The sequence below is a fragment of the Neolamprologus brichardi genome, chromosome 13 (genome assembly GCF_056152115.1).
Source record: "Neolamprologus brichardi isolate AB-2024 chromosome 13, ASM5615211v1, whole genome shotgun sequence".
NCBI lineage: Eukaryota > Metazoa > Chordata > Actinopteri > Cichliformes > Cichlidae > Neolamprologus > Neolamprologus brichardi.
The window spans coordinates 25,065,305-25,087,919 of NC_142116.1; the positions used below are offsets into that span (position 1 = coordinate 25,065,305).

Consider the following 22,615-nt stretch of genomic DNA (forward strand, 5'->3'; position numbering starts at 1 on the left):
CGCTATAATGTGTCTGTTTGAGAAGCTCCTTCAGCATGTCTTTGCACTGAGGACAAGGAGGATTTTTCTGCAAAACACTAACAATCAGTGGCCAGACTGCCAGTGATTTGACCAATTAGGCTTCAGTCTGAGCTCTGCTGGGACCTCCCATAAGGAGTCTTTCCACCGTTTTATCCGTGCTAAGAGAGAAGAAGAAGAGGAGGAGCATGCCGAGCGTGATTATGCACAGCTGGGCAGCCTGATTGGGTTTGGTTGTTAGATTCTGAGGCAGGAAGCACAGGGGAGGAGGCCTTGATAAAAAGCCTGTTGAGATGGTCTCGGTGGAGATGCACTGGCTGAATGAGTTCAGCTATCAAACAATCGAGAGAGGCACAGGGGGTCTGTGGTGATTGTTGTTTACCCAGTGTCGATCCCCAAATGACACAAGTTAGACTGCAATGCTGACATCTGAGCTGCATTTCAAACGCTTTGCTTGCACCCCTTGCCCTTTCTAAAAGCTGCCGAGCCCTAGACGTGAACATTTTTTTGTTAAGACAAGCAGCGAAGGAAACCTTTCGATCAAATAAGATGAAGGCATCCCGTGAAGCAATCCTACTAATCCATAAAATGTCCCAGAAAGCTCCCGTGTCATTCAATTTTGACATTTGCTTTTGTGATTTTTGTTGTTGTTTGTGGTTAGAAAATGTTGGAAAATGTTTTATTTAATTTGTCAAAGATTAGCTAAAAATCATGAAAGATGATATGTCACTGGTTCTTGGTCAAATTTGGATAACATGCAAATTAGGGATATCTCAAAAACAAGCAGGATGCTGGCCCTCGAGGACCGGAGTTTGACACCCCTGGTTTAAAGTGTTGCAAAGGTCACCTGGTGGGAGGCAACCTTTCACCAAACAGCTGCCTGTTCAATTTGAACACACTGCAACCACTCTCAGACAGATTGGCAAAGGTTTCCAAATAACAGCTATTCAGTTTTTAAACAGAGAGGCAGATTGCAATCATGTTGCAATCAGTCTGAGGCAATCTGCACTGGTGCGATGTGCTTCTTTGTAGTAGGCAACTCGTTGGTTGTATTCTGGTTGTATTCCAGTATAAAAGAAAAGTTGCAGAGTGTCCATGCCATTCTGCAGTTAAACTATTGTTGCAAGGTATTTACGTTATATTTTATATTTAACTTACCAGAGTCACGACTTCATTAAACCTATGGTGGTGCTTAGCAATTGAATATGATGCTAAGCTAACCTTTAGTGAAGGAGAAGAAACTCAGAGGGGCAAAAGGGCAGACAGCAGGAGAAAGCTGCCAGTAGCGTGTTGTGTTAGTATCACATCTTGAGTTAATCTTTCCACGTCCAAAAATTCACAAAGTAGTGTTTCCACTTCAAAAATGTGAAAAAAGTTGTTCAGGTCAGTTCAGTTTTAGTTTGTCTATTTCAGTTTAGCTCTTATTGTTTCAGAGTGTTCAGTTTTAGTTGAGTTTTTATTAGTTCAGTGTTAGTTTTGGCTTTTGCTAATATGATATGTTTGATGACCTGATCTACAGAAAAATACTACACAGGATCCAACAGTTTATTAGTTTTAAAAACCCATTTTATTTTACATTTTTAGTCTTGAGTAAGGTGTTACTTCACTATAATAACCCTAAACACAAGAGGCTGCTTAGATTTTGATACAGTTTGCATTTCTGCATGTAATAACAGGATTTCTGCAGTTCCTCTCAGCTCTCAGCATTTTAGCTTGTTTTAAATGTTTCTTTTGGTTCTGTGGTGTTTCGTTCTCACCACCACCATTATACTATTTTCAACCAACCTGGGCAATGCAATCTAAAAAAAAAGGAAGAGATTTTAAGGTCTCTGAAATGAGAATATGAATATTCTTGGAGCAGAAATATATATATATGTATGTATATATATATATATATATATATATATATATTATTCCGGCATTCGCTGTATAGAATTTGCCAAACATGCTCTGAAACGGTTCTTTTTCCACTTCCCCACAGCGATGTGGTGACTCACGTGGTGTCGGAGGATAGCCAGGCCTCATCTCTTTGGGCGTGGCTAAAAGGGGGGCCTGTGAAGAATCTGCCCGTCATGCACGTTTTGGACATCAGCTGGTTCACTGACAGCATGAGAGAGGGGAAACCTGTTGCTGTGGAGACCAGACACCTTATACAGGTTTGTGTGTTGAAAATCAAGCACAATGGCTAATAAGTGTTTAGCACTAGATGGCACTACAAACAAAACAGGATATGATTACGTACTGAAAAATAACTTACCGGTCCGTTGCCATGCGTTGCCATGCGTTGCCATGGGTTACCGTCCGTTGCCATGTGTTGCCATGGGTTACCGGTCCGTTGCCATGCGTTGCCATGCGTTGCCATGGGTTACCGGTCCGTTGCCATGCGTTACCATGCATTGCCATGGGTTACCGGTCCGTTGCCATGCGTTACCATGGGTTACCAGTCCGTTGCCATGCGTTGCTATGCGTTGCCATGGGTTACCGGTCCGTTGCCATGCGTTGCCATGCGTTGCCATGCGTTGCCATGGGTTACCGGTCCGTTGTATGGGTTCAAAATGTGGTCATAAGTATTTTGTACTTGTAAATCAGTTTTGTACTTGTAAATCAGGATTTGTATGTGTAAAAAGAATTTGTGTGTGTGTAAAAAAGATTTGTGTGTGTGTAAAAAAGATTTTTGTGTGCGTAAAAAAGATTTGTGTGTGGACTAATGTGATACATTGAAAAAAAAAGAAAAGAAATACACTTATATTGTGAAGGTACACATTGGATATATTGCATTTAGGTTTTTCCTGCCACTGCAAATCTATAACGTCAACCCCCTAACAGGGAGCTCATATAAAAAGGACACTAACTCTCCCTCTGTCTCTGCTCATATTACTGCACTTCACCTCGCTGATAGCAAGAGAAACATCCTCCATATTGCGTAGGAGTGTCAAATGAACCCATCAGCTGGGTGTCAGGGCTCAGAGCAGCCCACTAACACAGACACATACACATGCTCGCAGACGCACATATTTTCCCCCTGTGAATGGCTCTACGAGAGCTTGGCAGCATATGTATCCAAAATAAAGAAATATGCTGTCTTCTTTTCCTTCCACCGTGGAGAAGGAGGGGTAAAAAACAAAACAAAGTGAAAAAAAACCCACAGTCAAGTTCTGCCAGTTTGCCAGGCTCCATCTATGCTTTCTCCTAACAGCCTGTGACGGCCTTAATGGTCACAATGAAATCTGCCGTGTTTGTGCCTCCACGTGAGAGACTGCTGTGGCAGTGTTTCCTCAGGGCCCACGTACGCGTGGCGCATCAATGGCACGACTCTTGTCTTGCTGCGTCATTAGGAGACGGGGCTAATGATGCCACGCTGACATTTATTGACCCATCTCCCCAGGTAACCGGCGAGGCCCCGTTCCTCTTGCTTGTTTTGTGATGCAGCTCCTCTCTGAAGCAAACGAGTTAACGCGCGGTGGCATTTATGCGTGTGGTGCTTCCAGAAGATTGTTTTTTATGAGTGATAAATCCATTTAAGGAGCTACCAGGAGGAGATAAAATATTCCCCAAACAGGCTACTTCTTGGGCACATTTGCCTGCGGCTCGTCATGATAGTCTGAAGATGCAATGTGTTTTTCGCTATCATAAATATTCTGCAGCAAGTCAGGGAGGAATTTTAAGTATTGAGCCCATTGAAATGTAATATTTTCTATTACTTCCTGGCTCGCAGAGAAGCTGTTTAGTGTGTTTGAGTGGAGATGTGGTAAGATGTGAGGATACTTTGCTTCAAAAGGAATAAAAGTGGAAGCAGGTGCTGGGGAGATTGTGAACGTGTGTCTGCCTTCATGCTTAGGAGATAGGTGGGCTGGGGATGATGTTTGGGGGATAGCGTGTGCGCAAAAGGCCAAGCAGTTTCCCTTATGATGTACGACCTCTGTGACCTTTGTGGTGCACGTTGGATCAAGTGGCTTTTATTAACTCACCCAAGTGGCCTCATCTGACCGTGTGACAGACGTTAACGTGGAGGGGAGGAGAAGGCCCGGAAGTGTCTCTACGCTTCACAGCGTAGAGGTTCTGCAATTCTTGCCGTACCTTTTCATCTCTGCAGATGGTGTGCGAAGAAATGAGGCCCCAGTGTGCAGACTGCACACATTAGTTTAGTAACATCTAAAGCCACACAGCAAAGGTGGAGAGAACGCTGGAGAGAAAGCCAGGAGGGGATACGGCGCCTCTGAGATCAGTGTGTGAGCTTTAACTTCCACACAGTTAAAGGCCTGTGTAATAACCGAGCCCAGATGGGAGGGGGGGAACCAACCTCTGCATGCTGATGCGGGTCTCCATGGACCCACAATCTCATATTGGATTAAACGAGCTGCAGCCGAGGTGGTAAAGTGATGAAGAACACCCGTGTTGTATTTAGAAGGAAAACAGTTAGAGAGTTTCACTTTTGATTGGCAGAAAATTTTCGCCGTGAAATATATTCAAAGTTATTCAATTTTTTTTTTTTGAAGAACAGGAAAGGCTCCTGGCAGAGAATAAATGATGAACGTTTTTTTTTTTAAAATCCCTTAGCTGTTGATGCAGCCCAGGCGTGTGAGAGGTACTACTCCTTTTCATTATCTGTTCAAGACGCCACTGTTCCTCCTGCAGCATCGGTACCAGTCAACGCTCTGTGGTGACAATCTCCTCCATCTTTCTCTTCCTCCTCTTCCTCCCCTCTCTGTGTCACTCTCCTGCCAAATCCACAGGCAATTTTATGGACACAATGTTCCCTTTTTGTGATGTCTAATTGTCTCCAAGAATATTAATATTACATTGGTAATCCTTTTGACACATATATTACAAATGGGAAACCATTTCTTATAGAATGAAAAGGCAATTTACAGGAGGCAAATTGGATGATGGCAAGCAGATTTGTAATGCCACGGGTTAGGCAGCATAATGGATTTGGATGCCACCAGACTGTGAGATGAGTGTCATTAGCCTGTTGCCCTGGAGACACAGTCATAAAAATAACTTCTCCAAGGCAAATGGCTACGTTTTTATGTAATTCAATTTGAACTCTTGGCTCTGCGCTCGTCAGGAATAGCCTCACATACATTTACACATTTAGCCTGTCAACAATTTGGGCTGAGAAATTAATGCACTTTATGTGTTTGGTTCATGCTTCTCCGGTTATTTTCTTTTGCACACAGGACACCTTGGCTGCATCGCCAGAAGCTACAACACCCACACCTGTGTCCACGGTGTCTCGATATGCCTGCCAGAGACGGACCACCACAAAGAACAACAACAAGATTTTCACGGTGGGAAATTGCTTCTCCAGCCTCACTCTGAACCACGCTTTTACATGTTGAGCCACCAGAGGCTCGTCGCTCTTACTTTGCAATGTAAAAAGCTCCCTAATCTGTTCTGCTCTAATTGGATGGCTGGCTCGCTTCACTCACGGGCGCTCTGACACAGCTCTCCCCCAAAATACATTAACCTGCAAATGAGTAGCATCTGCAGCTGCGGCACGTTCGAGGTGCAACAGCTGACATGCCTGCGAACCCTGGCACGGGGGCTGGCACGGACACGCCCAGAGGCGCTGCGTTACGCTGAAATGGGCAGCGGACGTGACACTCCTCACAAGCGATGATGGATCTATCCCTTCGCCATCTGGTGTGGGCGGGTGAAGGAGGGAAGGACAGAGGGGTGGGTAAATTGGGCTGCTGAAGAAGGGTTCACTCAGGGTACCCGACAGAATGGGAAAGTAGTTAATTGGCGTAAGTGTTGATGAGTGTGAAAGGAAGAAACGATGTTGCATTAATAACAGCAATGTAGCGGAGGGTGTTGAGAGCATCAGTCAGAAAACAGAAACAAGCCAGTGTCAGCAAACATTGCGTTTACCAAACTTCGTCAGCTATTGTCGAGTGGAACGCATTTGGGGTTCTGACCCTTGCTCAGAGAAAACAGTTTAAAGAGCTTGTGTTGGGGCCTTCTAACTTCTGAGCAACATTGTCTGACATTTTGTAGGCTAAACAATGAATCTCACAAGTAATTTGGCATGTAATGAACGGCAGATTAATCCATAATGAAAATAGCAATTACTTCTAAATTTAATAGTGCTACTGTGACCTGAAGGAACTTAAAAGAAGAAATGGAGAATGTATGCAGAAACACATCATTATTTATTTCCTCTTTTCTTTTTTTGGGCTGTCACAGAAGCACTTTTTTGTAACTAAAACTGGATGTGAATATGAATTTGAAGTTTTAAAATGTGCAATATTACCGTAAACTGAGTGGCTATGTGTGTGTTTATGTGGGACTGCGGAGACCCACTGATGAGTTTCCGTAAGACGTATTAAGCACAGCTCGCAGAGGGCCTGTGGAGCATCTGTTTCATAATGACTCTTTACTTCCCACTGATGGCAAATGGACATAAAAGATGCACACACGTGTATGGATATTGGCCCGCATGTACGTTCATGCGTGTGCTGCAACCTTCTAACACACACGCACAAAAGCACACGTGTTTTCCCACATGGACGAGCAATTACAGATGTGCATACCCACCTGCGTCTCACCTGGGGAGCGTTGCTGTTCAATTTCTTATCTCCCCAATTCTTTCCACAGCATTAACTGCATAATTAGCAATCCCACTCAATTTCCCTATCACAGGGATGAACTAATTATCTCTGCATAAGGAAGGCCGCATCAAAGCAGAATTTCTGATTAAAGTAAAAGGTTGTTCTAGCTGTGGACCGGAGAAAAACCACAGGTACAACTCCCCATAGTTAAGAAATATTTTAACTATCCAAATTGTAGAGAAATAATAATACTAATAATAAAATTTTGTCCTGTGACTGGAAACCAATCACCTGTAGTGACAGTGCTAAAGAGCAGCAAGCTATTGATCCACATTGGTGACGTAATCCTTGACCGGTCCTGCTGTCTGCCTGATTGCAAGGGGCAGTAATGATGTAACCTTGTGAATACCCATCTAATGAAAAAGCCTTTGAGTGTGTGAATTAGGGCTTCAGGGCTACGAACCTGACTGTGGTAACAACTACACCAATCAGACATGACATAATGCCCACTGACAGATGACGCGAATAACACTGATTATCTCTTAATCACAGCACCTGTTAGTGGGTGGGATATATTAGGGAGAAAGTGAACATTTTGCCCTGAAAGTTGATTTGTTAGAAGCAGGAAAAATGGACAAGCATGAGGATTTGAGCAAGTCTAATGAGAGCCAAACTGTGATGGCTAGACGACTGGGTCAGAGCATCTCCAAATCTCCAGCTCTTGTGGGGTGTTCCCGGTCTGCAGTGGTCAGTATTAGAGCAGGGCAATATGGCCAAAAATATTTATCACAATATATATATATTTGAAAATTTGCGATAACGATATAACTGACGATATAATTGGTGCGAGACAAAATACAACTCCACAACTTTACTAGCGCAAAAAACCCCCCTCCATCTATTTTCACTTAAACAAGCAGCTGTTATTTATGTGCATTAAAGCTATATAAAAATGTAACAGTGCAAATGCAAATTCCTTGCTGAAAGTTTAACCAAAAGGCATTTCAAGTAGAAATGGGCTGACATATCCTGAGCATAACCATGTTTAATATCCACTTGTTGTGTTTGCAGGCAATTTGGGCATCTTCGGTACAATCTGCTACCGAAGCAATTACAGGGAGGTTTTTTTGGTGAAACCTTGTTTACATTTTTGTGACCAAATTTACCTAGTGACTGCAAGCAACCTTGGGGAGTAAGGTTGGTGGAGTAATGCTTATTTTTTTTCCTATTTACTGGCTGTTACCAGGCAGTCACTAACCAGTCTCCATGCCTGTGTGACTGGTCACAAAGGGAGATTCCAATCTTCCAATCCTGAGAATCTGAGGTATTATGTTACTTAACATGTAACAATTTGCACAGTGGCATTTGTTGGTTGGCAGCCTTGGCATTAAATCGTCTGCCTTGCATTGATGGAAAGTGGCCAAATATGGATCAATGTTGCTCCTTCATGGACGTTTTCAATAACAAGTGCTTGAAAAGTTCACTCTTACTCATTAGCGAGTTCGATGTCAGCTGGCAGCACTGTGTTGTCAAATAGTCTCAGAGGAGAAGCTTGTATAAAGGCAAGGACAATTTGTAACTCTAAAGCTTTTGTAATGTTTCTTATAAAGGGATGTTAATATGCAGAACAGCTACAGAACACACTCACATTATTATCAGACGATAAAGCAGCCGGCATGGTGGCGCAGTGTTTTGCTCTGCAAGAAGGTCGCAGGAAGAAGGCCCTGGGTTCAAATCCAGTCTTGGGCCTTTCTATGTGGAATTAACTGTCAATTGACTGTCGTTGTGAATCCGAGTTATTGTGTTTGGTATATACACTGCTGTGTGCCATGGCTAGCCAGTGTTACCGTCACTCAGCAACATAATACCTTGTAACCAAAAATAAAAGTGAAAGACAGCCTCTACCAGTCAAGCATTTGCATGACTCTCAAAATCTGAGCTTCACTATGGCACTTTAGCAATTATTCAGAAGATTTGCATATTACATATAATATTTTAACATTATCTAACTTAATGTTTTTACCACTGTTCCCTTCAAGGTCATTTCCTTGCACAGGTTTAAACCAGTTCGAGTGCTGGTGCTATTTTCAGATCACTCCCTGGAGGTCAAGTTCTAAAGACTGTTACACACCTCCAACTTCTGCAAATATCAGTTTCAATCTGACCCGACCTTCGAGGATCGCAACTGGTGATAAGTGCCTGGTGTCCAGCTGTGACCCAGAGACCAAACAGCAGTAAAAGAGCCCAAAGTTACCAATCCTGAAGAAGGTTAGAAGGTTAGGATCGGGGGCATCACAGATTTCTGAACTGTCTACAGTCGGACTGCCAAACTCAGTTTTACTGAATGTCCTGAAAGGCCTCAAGAGGAACACTGAGAACAGAGGACCTGAACTGTGGCATGCTGTGCTTGCTCATGGTAGATATACTAGTTGCAGGATTGGATCCCTCACAGTTATCCTTCCCTAAGTTGACACAATGCAGGTGATAATGCCAAACGCGCCATTTGAAATGGTTATAAAGGGAATTCCTGGGAGTGATCTAAGGACTTTTTCCCACCTATAATTCATTTAATCTGGTCCAAAGGCGTTAATGAGTTTGTAAACTTGTAGCTTTTCCCCGTGTTTTTTTTTTTTTTTTTTTTTTTTTTTTTTTACACATGAATAAATCCAAGTGGCTCAAATTACATCACTAAAAGCCACATAAGAGTGTTCAGCCTGCTTATTGGCCAGATGCGTCTGGAGCAGGAGCAACAAAAGTAAATATAAGAAGAAGGTGGTGTGTAAGAAAACAGAGAGCTTGCATTCATTGTACGGCTAGTTGCCTTCCCGCACATCCCTTTGCACGTCCATAGTACCTTCTTGCATTGAGAATACAAAGCAGACGCTGTTACGGGATGTTTTTTAGCTCAAACTTGTAACATACACCTGGTAGTTAGTTTGGATCGGGGTCGGATCACGTTCACACTAAAAACAAACCACACTTGAGTTGTTCGGAACTGCACTGAGGCTACAACCCACAAGTTCTGGGTCTATAGGTTCAATTTTACTAGCTCCACAAAATGAAGCTAACAGGATGAAGCTAACAGGCTGCAACATATCTGCGTGGATGTTTAAAAATGTTTCTAAGACTTCTAAATTCCCCTCCTGATGCATACATGCCCGATAAGGGTTTTTCAAAAAGCAATCACTGAAAAACAGTCAGTACATTTTTCCTCACAAAGCATCCCAAAGTAGGTAAAACAAATCTTTCATTAAATTTGGTGGATTTGGTTCATTAAGGAAGAAAAGACATATGATTATTTAACCTCTGTAGTGCAAACCAATTATAAAGTCAATTATTCTTTGGATATTTGAAAAATGTTCCAAAAGCCCAGAAATGCAATTTTGTGATATCAGTACCCAGTGTAAAGTACAGACATACAGAGTATGAGGAATATAGGGCGAGTGGGTTTTCTAACTCAAATCTACAATAGGCCACACAACACAAAAGTAAACCTAGATACTGGTAAATTGTGGCTTTGGTGGGCAGTTTTCATTTAACTGAATGCATACTGTCTTTATGTCTGCCATCAGTTTGAGATATTAAATTAACCGTTCCAATCAAGCAGTAATCTGTAGGTATTAAAAAGATTAAGCATAGTGCTGAAAGCAGCAGGTGTTTGAGTGATCAGTTTAGTCTCCACAAGCAAGTCAGTCCACATAGACTACCCTGTTAAAATACCCAATTTTGCAGTGGAAACAAGTACTTTCCCAGCCTGGTACAGATGTGGTTTTGTCACAATAGGTATTTTAAAATGTTCACTTTTTTTTTTTGTTTTAATTAGAAAGGTTTACTCTTGTTGGGATTGTGGCTTCCTTGATAGACAGTTGGGTGCAGACACAAACTAGTACTTATAAAGCACTTGTCTTTTGAGCACTCAAAGGATTTTCCACTACAAGGTTCACTATCTTTTCCAAGGATACTTCAACACACAGACATGTGACGCTCCCCACTGTGTAGGGCAGCACGGCGGCATGGTGGTTAGCACTGTTGTTGTACCACAAGAAGGTCCTGAGTTCAATTCAGGCTGGGGTGTTTCTGTGTGGAGTTTGCATCTTTTGCGTGGGTACTCCGGCTTCCTCCCACAGTCCAAAGACATGCAGTTAGTGGCGATAGGTTAATTGATCAATCCAAATTGCCCATAGGGGTGAATGTGAGTGTGAATGGTTGTCTGTCTTTGTGTGTTAGCCCTGCGACAGACTGGCGATCTGTCCAGGGTGTACCCCGCCTCTTGCCCTATGACAGCTGGCATAGGCTCGAGTGCCCCCTGCAGCCCTGAAAAGTATAAGCAGAAGCAAATGGATGGATACATTAATAAGATGCCTGAATTGTTGAACATTTTTAGAAGGCATGACTTCTGTGAAGATATATTAGAGCAACAGGCAACATGACTGGCTGATATCTTGTTGTTGTTCCTTGGAAATTTTTAGGTGGAACCAAATATGGAAGTCTCCCATTAGTTCATTCTATTCAGGAATTGTGAGGTGTTGCATTACCACTAAATATAATGTGAAAAAATGGATAGGAAGCCATCATTTCACTTACAGATAAGTAACACCCCCCCCCCCCCCCCAATCATTTAAATCCCAGTTTCTGTGAGAGGGTGGGATTAATTTTTTTACTAAACTTTAAAACTATTGCTCACTACCCTTCTGACTACTGCAACACATGATGAGGCACACTGTGGGTGAACAACATCTGGATTTGTCTTAACATCCCCCTTTTGAAATAAAAACCCTTACTTTTTGTAGTAATACCCAAAAAATAACAGAAGAAAGTTGGTTATATTTCACTATTACACAAACTTTTTGTTTTCTTTTTTCTAATCAGACAAAACCAATTTATTTAGAAAAGTTACAATGTGGTGAAGCAAATAATCAACACCCATGGGCTTTAAATGATGCAGTTTCTTCTTACAGCTCTCTATATAGGGTAATCCGTTAGACAAACAAAGGAAGTGTGGGAAAACCTGCAGTGATCTCAGGAAGCAGGGATGAAGGAGCGTATCCGGAGGAGCAGTGTATGTGTTAGTGAAGCAGGAGGAAGTGGTGGTTCAGAGTGGTGTCAGAGTCATGAAGAGAGGATGAGCATCGTCCCAGCAACAGCACCCCAGTGAGGTGTCAACCACATGCTGGCAGCAAACGGCCCTTCATTCCACAGCCATGCACTATTGATTTATTCAACCCTGCTCCCTTTTTATCTCTCACCATCTCTGCCTCAAACTCTTTTATTCCCACATTACTTCTACATGCCCTTTTCTTATGTATAACACCACCCTAGCCACCTACCCATTCTTCCTGTGCTTTCTCCCACTCTCGCTGTCTTGCTGTGACTGGGAAATTCACAGCTTACTTACGCACATAAGTCAAGTTTACACTCTCTCTTTTTTCTATCTGCTTAGCCTCCAATTATCTGCTGTAATATGTCCACTATAAGTCTGATGCAGAGTGTTAAAAAAAATCAACACTTATGTCTTGGGTGAGCATCGGTTATTTTTTTTCTGATGGTAGCACACATACGTGCACTTATCGGCCCCTTTTGTGCATCGCTTGGATACTAATTGGATCGAGATATAGGGAGTTTTGGAAGCTGGATCAACACTTTGGGCTCTTTTTTGTGTTTTGGGAGCTGGTTCCCGGGCAATTTTTGTGATGTATGGGGTGAAGCTGCTGTTAAAGAGTACAGTTGCCATTTAATGCTCTGGTTGACTGGTGTATAACCTCAAGCAGATATATACCAGCAAACACAGGGGAAGAGAAGCAGGGAAACTAAACATCTTGACTTCTTTCTCTTGCAGTACAAGACCTCGAGTGCATTGATAACACTGACATGTCACAGATGAGGAGATGGTTGGAGGGGATATTGGAGCACTGAACCTTAAATGCATCACACTGAATACATCCTTTACCCGATGGAGTTCACAACTTACAGAGGAAACAAAGAAACGGCTCAGAGAGGATCAAAGCTGGAGCAAACAGCGAGGCCCTGTCTGTGCTTGGTTTTAGAGTTTTAGAGAGATTAAAGATAATAAATATTACAAAATGCCTTAAACGTCTCTTTCACAGCATGCATAAAAAGTAAATTCTTTTTTATTCATTGTTTGAACCATGAAACTTAATGTTACATGAAAAAAAAAGAAAAAGATGGAGGCATGTGCCCGCTACCCATTCATTAGATATGGGACAGATAAAATCCATCTCTTAGATGCTAATCGTGTTAAAACTCTTCTCAGTGGGTTCTCTGACCTTCTTTCATGGTTTCATTTTGAGCATGCGGTGAAGCGGGCTGCTGTGCGAACATGGTTTGCAGGCATGTTCATGATAGTCGGTGATGGGGGGTAAATCGGCGTGCTATATCAACGTCCCTGCACACCAAGTCTCCCTATCAGACTTAACTCCTCATTAATTAGATGAACACAATTGCAGGGTGGATTTTTAAGCCTGCAGTGCTGATTCCACACAGCTGCTTTGACAACATGACAGTTGACAGACTGGTGCCAAGGCTCCGTGCATGTTTATGTGTGTTTCTGTATATGACACTTTAAAGTTCTAGTTTTCCACAGGTGAGATTATTGTATATATAATGACTAGAAATTAGAGCCATTTTTATGCAGTTGTGGTCAAAACTTTATCATGGGCATGAATGGCTTTTTTTTTTTTTTTTGAACTAATCCTTTTCAAGGGTGGAATAATTACTAAGCATTCATCTTTGCAGGGCGATCGCGGCTCAAGAGTTCAGAGTTCGCCTTGTAATCGGAAGGTTGCCAGTTCGAGTCCCGGCTCGGACAGTCTTGGCCGTTGTGTCCTTGGGCAAGACACTTCACCCGTTGCCTACTGGTAGTGGTCAGAGGGCCTGGTGGCGCCAGTGTCCGACAGCCTCGCCTCTGTCAGTGCGCCCCAGGGTGGCTGTGGCTACAATGTAGCTTGCCATCACCAGTGTGTGAATGGGTGGATGACTGAATGTGTAAAGTGCTTTGGGGTCCTTAGGGACTAGTAAAGCACTATACAAATACAGGCCATTTACCATCTTTAATTCTTTTATTTGTTTTATTCGGTCTCGTTCCATTAAAATTAAACTACCATAAAAGTTAGAGACATGTTTATTTGTTTTTGCAAATTCAGCAGGAGATCAAATAATTGTACATAATCTACTTACTGTAGATACAGTGAGTAAATAAAGTTTATCATTAAAGCACTTTTCATTGACAAGTTGTCACAAGTGGTATACAACAAAAGAGAATAAAAGAAATTAGAAAAATGAAGTACTTTAATAGCAATACAAAGTAAAGTTAAGACATGGAATGACAGACATGAATGTACTTTTAAAAACAGTTTCAGTCAATAAAAAAACTTACACTAAAAAAATGGCTAAACACCAAAGTTTTAAACTAATATTTAAGATTTCACACAGTCAGCTAAATGCAGCTGTAGTGGGAGAACGTTCCAGTATCCTGTAACATTGATTAAAGACTTGTTCTTTGTAAAAGTCTTTGCAAGTACAAGTAGAGCCACTGCATTTTGTATCACTTGAAGATGTCAAATGGTCCTTTTCCACTAGTACCTGCTCAGGTCAACTCTGTGTGGCTCGACACAGTTGTCAGGATTTTCCATTAGGTGGCAGTACCTGGTACCTGGTACTTTTTTAGTACCTACTCGGCAAGAGTTCCAAGATGAACCGAAAATGTGATGTCAGCAGACGGCATAACACCAAATAGCAAGTCAGTGGCTACACTAGAGTATGTCCTTTACAAAAATCAAAGCAACATTTTTGAAATGTGGAAACAAGACAAATGGCTGCACAAAAACAACACCGTGATCCCAGAGTCTGACAAAAAGCCATACACCAAGCAGCAGGTATACCATCGCCACGATGTCCTCCTTTGTTGTGGTGTTCGTGTCACATAGAAATGATGTCATGCGACATTCAGCTGCATTGCTATAACAACCCCTCGCACATTAAGTGTAATGGAAAACGAGTCAAGCCCCATCGAGATTCTTCGAGCAGATCTAATGGAAACTAGGTACTAATGAAAAAGGGCTAAAAGAGATTGTTTAACTGAACACTACAGTAATATAAACACGATAACACAGATGCACTAATAACTTTCTTGAGTTCCTTGCATGAAGGAAAGAGAGAAGTAGATTTTACATGTGAATCAACGCCAATCAAATATTATGCAAATATCTCAAATGCTGGACATAGCAGTTGCATGAAAAAGAAGCAAGATCCTGACTGATTTTAGGATAAAAATTCAGGATCATTGTCTCAGTTTTGTTGGTGTTTAAGACAGGGAGCCAGTTCCTAATTTGGGTAAACAGTGGACTCAGGTAGACAACCTATCCAGCTGGTGAAGCTTAAAGACATATACAAGTGAATGTCATTGGCATAGAAATGTAAGAAAAACACTGAATAATGTCAAATGAAAAATGTAGAAAGAAAATAATAAGGGTCCCAGGACTGAACCTTGTGGAACTCCACAGATTATGGAGGCAAAGTCAGAGAAGAACTTGTTTATCCTAAGAGAGAAAGTCCTATCAGATACACATGAAGGAAAACAGTCTAATGGACAGTGACATACCAGCCAACCTCAACCCTGTTTAGTAAAATCGTATGGTTAACAGTATCAAAGACTGTGCTGAGGTCAAGTCGAATGATATATGATGAATGTTATAGACCTTCAAAATAATAGTCTCAATGAAGTACTGTTTTTGAAAACCAGACAAAATGGATACAAAATCTCCAATCTGTATAAGAAGGCTCTGAATTGACTTTCTACAATTTTTTACAATAATTTGCAGACAAATGGAAATTACAAAATATGGTGAAAATTACCAATAGCGCAGGGATCAAGATTACGTTTCTTTAGTAAAGGATTTACCTCAGCATGTTTAATATTGAAGGAAACACAGCCTTGCTTCAGGGAACTGTTAATAATAGACAGCAACAATGGACCAATGCTATTGAAAGTCCCGAAGGGAGGTAATTTCTCTAATGAGCATGATGAGGGTTTTATCTTGCCTATTACTGTGGTTAAGTCATTTAGTGCAATTAGAGAAAAAAGAAGTAAATGATTCAGGGCCCTGAGGACCATTTTCAAGCTCAAATATATACATACATCGCCACCAATATTTAGTTAAATGTCCCTTAGAGAGTTGCACCTCGATCAGATACTTTTGGTAACCAATAACAAGCTTCTGGCATTAATCTGGTGGAATATTTGACCATTCTTCTTGGTGAAATTGGTAAAGTTTATTTAAATTGGTTGATGTTGATGTTGCGAACATTTTTCTTATAATACAAAGGGGGGCCTAGTAAAAAAAGTTTGGGAACCACTGGTCTATGGTGAGCTAAAGCTCAATTCGCTGTGGACAGGGATGCAGGTATTTCAGCCATTTCCAGTTCATGACTGGTTTGAGACTTAGTAGTCCCTGGGCTGTTCCTCAACATTCTACCAAATTTCCTCTCGTCTGAGGGTGACAATTTGGATCTTCTTCCAGACCTTGGAAAGGTGGTTAAACAATTAAACAACTTATAACTTTTACTTATATACAAATGTTTGAACTGATGACTTTGGTATCTGCAGTTGTTCAGAAAATAGCTTTATAAGATCTTCCTTACTTATATAAATCTACAATTGTCCTTTATAGATCATCACTTTTCTTGACCTTACTCTTTGTGTACGTCGGTCCAGGGAGTTATTTTAAATAAATCCGTTTTATTCTAGCAAAGAGAATCTTCCACTTGTAGTCAATCATGGTGACTTACCAGAAGTTAATAGGTCTTGGCTGTGTCAAATTATGAGACACTGTGGAATCTTCAGCACCACTTGTCAGAAGATTTAAATGAGTGTACGTGTATATTTAAACCTGAATGTACTTTTGACTTCATGTGAACAATAAATTCAAACATGTAGACCCAATTTTAGTTTTTTCAAGACAATAAAAACGTGTGCTATACAACCATTCCACCCGCAAAAGTTTGCTCAAAAATCAGCTGAATTTGTCAAGAAATAAGAAGGGAACCTAAGGGAGCCTTTGAGTTAATCAACAATATTGATTGTTTGAAGTGGTGGTGTACAGAGGCAAAAGTACAGAAAAGTACCCTCTTTGTTTTTAGCTCTGTTTTGGTCGCCACCAACTAAATATTTGGAAATATTTGGCTCTTTAGCTGCTAAATATTTTCTGATTTAAGTCGTGTACATTTTTCCGACAATTATTGATCACTTTTTGATGCAAAATTCCTTCGAGATATTTGAAAGCTTTCTTTGAATCCTCCCTGCTTTTCATTTGATGATGAAATGAAGGAAGAGTCTTTTATAACTTTTGTTTACACTTTGGATAATCTGAAGTTTACACTGTGCGTTTTATGTCAAGTCTGATTCGGGTAGCCTCAGAGCACTGTTCCACACACATCTCCTGAAACTGCTAGTAACACATCCTTCTCACTAAACACTTGCACAATACCAACGTGCCCTTTCACCTATCCAGTAACAAGCTTGCTTTTCCAATTTGTCGCATGCTGTGAGGAGAACCTAGCTTCGTGTGTGTGTGTGTGTTTGTGTGCTGTAAAGGGTCATTCTTTTTCCATGTGCTGCAGTAAACGGGTCACTGCGTCTCCTGGGTGAGCTGGGCTTAAGTCTTGCTGCTCACTGATCTGATGCTGCATGTCTGCACAGAACTGCGGGTGATGCATTGACCTCAGATAGCGCCTTGACTAGAGGAGAGGAAATGAAGGTCTGCCCTGAGCTCTGATAACACTGAGCTGCATTAAAGTTCAGGTCTAGGATTTCAAATTCCTTACTTTTCAATATCTGTCCTTGGAGATGGTGGGTGGAAGATGGATAGGCTATATGATATTAAAGTGGCATCGGCTTTTATTATTATTCTTAAACATTATTGATTCATGCACCACATAAATGGCAGTATCACAACACATTAGAGTTAGTGTAATATGAAAAACTAACCTAAAATAACCCAGTTAAAAGCTTCTTATCAATGCTGAATTGAACAATGTAATATGAAAGGATAGATTTATGGGAGTGCATAAAAAAAAGGAAAACAGAAGCATCTGTGGTCCTTTTATTACACTACACACCTCTTCACAGCACTCAGAAGTGTTGTTGATAGTTCACAGGTCAGTAAAAAGAAAGATTCCAAAAGACACAGATATTTTTTTGTGTTTTTTTAAGATGCACATCAGATGGATGTGTGAGAAATTAGAAAAAAACAATGTGCTTAGAATGAAAAACAGAGTAAAAAAACTCCACGTGTGAATGTACTGAATAAAATATTCCTCTGTGCTTGCCAAGTGAATGGCATGGTGTCTGCATGCATCCTTCTTTTGAAACCTGTTTTACATAGAAAACAGCTTTGCAAGAGTTTGCCAAATTATAAATGCTACATTACATATTGTCCCAACTATACTGTTACAAGCCATTCATTATTTTTATCTAAACACACAATTTGATTTCCACCTTCCTACTTTCTCATGCAAGTAAAGTAAGTAAATTAATAACATAATTGACTGTAATGTAATACTGAATTTAGTAGCAATGAGTCAGATTACTTGTTGGTGACTGAATGGCTCTTTAGCAGTTACATATTGCAATTTCTAACAACCTTGTTTGCTTTATAGAGTAATTGGTCTAAGATATCCTGAATTGAACTTCTTTCTCACATTTGACTCTTTACAAATGTGTGAGTCACTTGGTGATAAATGAATTCAAAACTACAGGGCCCTGTCTGTCAAAAAGTGTGCCACTTTAGTCACGTGTAACCAGATCTTTTTAAGCAAACCTGGCCCTTGCTGTGGCGAAGAGAGTACTCAAATGGACAAATTTAATTGAGCACTCCAGTTTCACTCACAGTGTGCGTCAGTTCATTCAAGTCATTCGATTTGCCCTTTGTACATGCAGCTGGAAATGCATGCTGTGACATATAATAAAAGCGTTTTTTGTACAGGTAGCAGATTTGCACATTGTCTCAGTTTTGCATTACTGTCAATAGATAGACACTGACCTGATATCAAAACACAGCACTAGAGTTAGTGAGCAAGGCATTGTTTTTGGAGGTATGCACAGTAAAATAGTGACAGAACAGGGATGAGCTGAAAAACTAAACATTTTTTGTGATAACAAGGCAATTATCACATTTATATGATTTAGTAGCACATGCTTTGGGGTTTTGGCAGGAAGAATACTCAGAGGACTTTCATGCAGCAACACATTTCTATTTTGTATCTTCTGCTTCTATAAATGAGTTAATCGTGATAATTGCATCAAATTATGTTTCCTTGTCATTCTAGACAAGTTACATGATGCCTTTTTTGAGCAGCTTTAAAGCACACGGTGCTTTAAAGAATAATGCCATGTTGCGTCAATAAACTTATCTTATTTTTTCAGAAAAAGAGATGCATATTTGAAAGAAGAGTAATTCACACACAGTACTTTGAGTCCAGTCCTCAACTTGGGCTCTTTTCACTCCTCACTGCACCAAACCTGCTCCATCTCTGAGTCTTTTGACATGTTTTATCATAACCCACACAACAGCATTGCTTGTTTTAGCTAATGAATGACTGCAATAATGATGATGGTCCAACTTTTCTGTGGTGACATGTTTTCCTCTGCTTGGTTCCGCAATGGTAGCCCATCACTTCAAACTGTGAAGCGGTCCAGCTGAACATGTTGGCAAATGTACTGCCGCGTGCCAGTATACTCCAATATTAGAAAGTGTGACACTTGTTTCATGAGCTCTTTTCTCTCTCTCGTCATTCTGTTAATGTTAAGTAAAGGCTTAAATCTTGAGTGTGACTGATGTAGATCAAGTGTATTTTTCCTTTTCCACCTTTTCTTTCCCTTTTTTTAAAAACCACTATAGAGTTTCTGAGAGATTGAACCAATATAAATAATACTACTACTAATAATGAATGGCTATTTGGGATTTAGCAATGACTGTACCACCATGTGGCCATTTATTAACCACTTTCTAAGCTTTTTGAGTTAAGACGCCACAAAAAAAAAAAAAAAAACAATTCTTAAAGCCCACGCATGAGCTTAAGTACTATTGCTCCAGTCAGACGAGGCACCCTATTAGTTTTAAGTAAATTATATGTTGCACAGCAGTATTTGGAAGATCTGTTTCATTTCACTTTTGCTTTCTCTATGTAGTGCCAATTCAAAACATTTCCCTCAAGGTACATTAAATGGCAAAGTAAAGACCCTACAATACTAAAGAAAGCTGTACAATCAAATGATCCCCTATAAGGATCACCTGGTGACAGTGGAAAGGAAAAACTCCCTTTTATCAGGAAGAGATCTCGAACAGCACCAAGAGTCACGAAGAGTCAGACATCTGCAGCCACTGGTTGGCGGGTGATGGGAAAGAGAAGTGAGGCTTGTTAATGACACACCGTTTATAAATACAGATACAATGACTATGATTATGATTATTACTAGCAGTGATGTAATAGCACTGATAGCTGTATATGGTGTAACTATGTATAGGATGAATAAAATGCACTATTATGGATGAGTAATGATAAACAAATGATGAGTTATGCACATACTAATGCTTAATAGTGTGTGGCATTATTTTAAAGTGCTACGCCTTCACTCTCGTCAGTAATTGTTTCATTGACGTCTCTGTAACTGTAGCAAGATGATTAAGATTTCCTAATAAAGTGACCAGGTAGTGTATTTTAGTTTTAGTACAAAGTGGCCAATTATGGCATTAGAGTACTGTTGTTCCTTAAAACATTACCAGATTTTTTAAAACAGCTGTTAATAGTTTGTCTGTCTTTAAAGTGGATATGGCAAACTTGAGCATGTACAGTATATTTACCCATCATTTATGCACGTGCCTGCATCAGCCTTGTTTCCTGTGTCTGCGAACAATCCTCATGAGTAAAAAACAAAAAAAAAGACAACAAGATGAAAAACACTCATAGCCTCTTGATCAATTTGATTTTTAATGATGAAATAATGATTAAAGCAGCTTCTGATTTCAAAAATAGAGAGCTGTAAATGTGGTAGATTCTTCCTTTCTGTCAATCCAGGGTCCAAAAATCCTGCCTTTGTACAGAGAAAGTCTGGGGCTTGCCCCATGGGAGGCTGTGGTAAACAAGTGGAAAATAACAGGCTCCTGTCTGGTGTTTGCCAGCCTCTAATGTCTCTGTCCAGTCATCTAAAAGAAAAACAACATGCAGCAGGTTTCTACTGTACAGGGATGGTGACAGGGACAGGAGCAGAGACAGCCAGTACTGATAGAGGATGGGGGGAGGAAACCTCTCTCTCTGTCTGGTTTCCTTCTACGGGTCAATGCATCTCGCATGTGAATGCACACCTGACATATTTTTACTTGGCTTCTCTTTTTCTTCCCAGGTTTATATTCCTTTATTTGCAACAATATTGCCTTGTTATGCTTTTTAATCTACATCCTTTAGGTGTGCATAAGATCTGCTTTCTTAATTATTCCTTCACCTGTACTGCACCTGCAGGATGCATTTGAAGTGCTGGCAGAGAGCCATGAATTCAATGCCATGGAGGGTCCGTGCTTGGCCTTCAGGAGGGCTGCATCTGTGCTGAAGAGTCTGCCCTGGACGGTGCAGAATTTACGGGTCACAGAAGACCTGCCCTGCCTGGGGGAACACACTATGTGTGTCATAAAGGTAAGGCCCAGTTTCACTTAATCGACAGCAGTTCAGTTAATAGCCAATGCATTTTCCCTCTGTATTTTGGTTCTGGTGTCATGTGTCACTTAAAAACTAAATATAAACAAATGTCTAATGCCCTGAAAACTGAAACTGTTGCCCTCATTTTATCGTCTGGGTTGGATTTTCTGACAACACGTCTTTTGAATGTAACGTCGCAAAATCAAAGCTTTCAGATTAGGTGTGCAAACCATAACTCACGCACTTCCCGGACCCTATTTATACAGTTGTGCAATGATCTAAAAGAATTTGCTGCCATTAAGATACAGTTTAGTATTTTGGAAACACGCTTGGAAGACGTCGGCGATGATTCGAAACACACAGCATGTGATTTATGAGCTAAAGCGCTCAAAACCAGTGACCATTATTAATATTTATGCTTATGTGATATGACGTGACAGAATTAACTAACACCAGCGTAAAATATTGACACTGATTGATCCTTTGCAATAGCAAATAAGGGATCAATAAAGCCATTTGTATAAAACACCTAATTGAGTAGCGCATGTTGGCAACGGCCTCAAATGATTTCACTTCAAATACGATATGTTTTCTGGCACAACTATTACTACTCGTATTTTTTGCTCCTCTGCAAAGGAAGGCAAGAAAAAACCCAAGAATTTACTGCAGTGATCAAGACCGTGACCAACCCTCTGCATGGCCAATAGACTGTTTACATATTGACAATATCCCCACGGACCTGTGTGTGGGGGTTTGACAGTAGTTAGGCTCTAAGCATTTGAACTGTATAACGCACATGTGATCACTAAGTCCTTGTGAGCGTGAAGCGACAGCAGCTCACTGATGATGAGGACGAAAGCGTCGGCATTTCTTTTCCTTAATTGCAAACTTTCCAGGTTGAGTAGTTTGCTATAAATTCAATACATGGACGTGTTTTGGGGTTTGACATTACATTACTGTAAAATTAATGTTTTACCAAATGTCACCTCTGTAAACACCAGGCTCTGAAATAAATCAAAAATAAAATAAAGTAAGATGCAGCACATAACGGGGAGGGGGTGTAATTTCAGTGCCGATTGATGAGGACCCGTACGATAAATCACTATCTTTATTAATGTGCTGCTGGAAATAGTTTCCAACGAATGAACTTCTCCAGCTTCATTAGATTAAAATTCACATTAAGAAAAAAAGACACATCACATCAAGAGATGGACAAATACAAAACCTGGCAAACGCCACTCCTCATTACCTCCGCCGAGGAGGTTATATTTTTGGTTGCGTACGTGCGTGTCATTCTGTCTGTAAACACGATAGCTTGAAAAGTTTGGAATGAATTC

At 40.7% G+C, this 22,615-nt stretch overlaps 1 protein-coding gene across 1 annotated transcript in view; it reads left to right on the forward strand.

Moving 5' to 3' along the window:
• dntt (deoxynucleotidyltransferase, terminal) overlaps positions 1–22,615 on the forward strand; it is a 99,035-nt gene that overhangs the window by 4,314 nt on the left and 72,106 nt on the right. Inside the window, exons 2-4 of the mRNA XM_006799053.3 lie at positions 2,000–2,174; positions 5,199–5,309; positions 21,105–21,275. Coding sequence (XP_006799116.2) covers positions 2,000–2,174; positions 5,199–5,309; positions 21,105–21,275 — 457 coding nt within the window. The remainder of the gene's footprint in view (positions 1–1,999; positions 2,175–5,198; positions 5,310–21,104; positions 21,276–22,615) is intronic.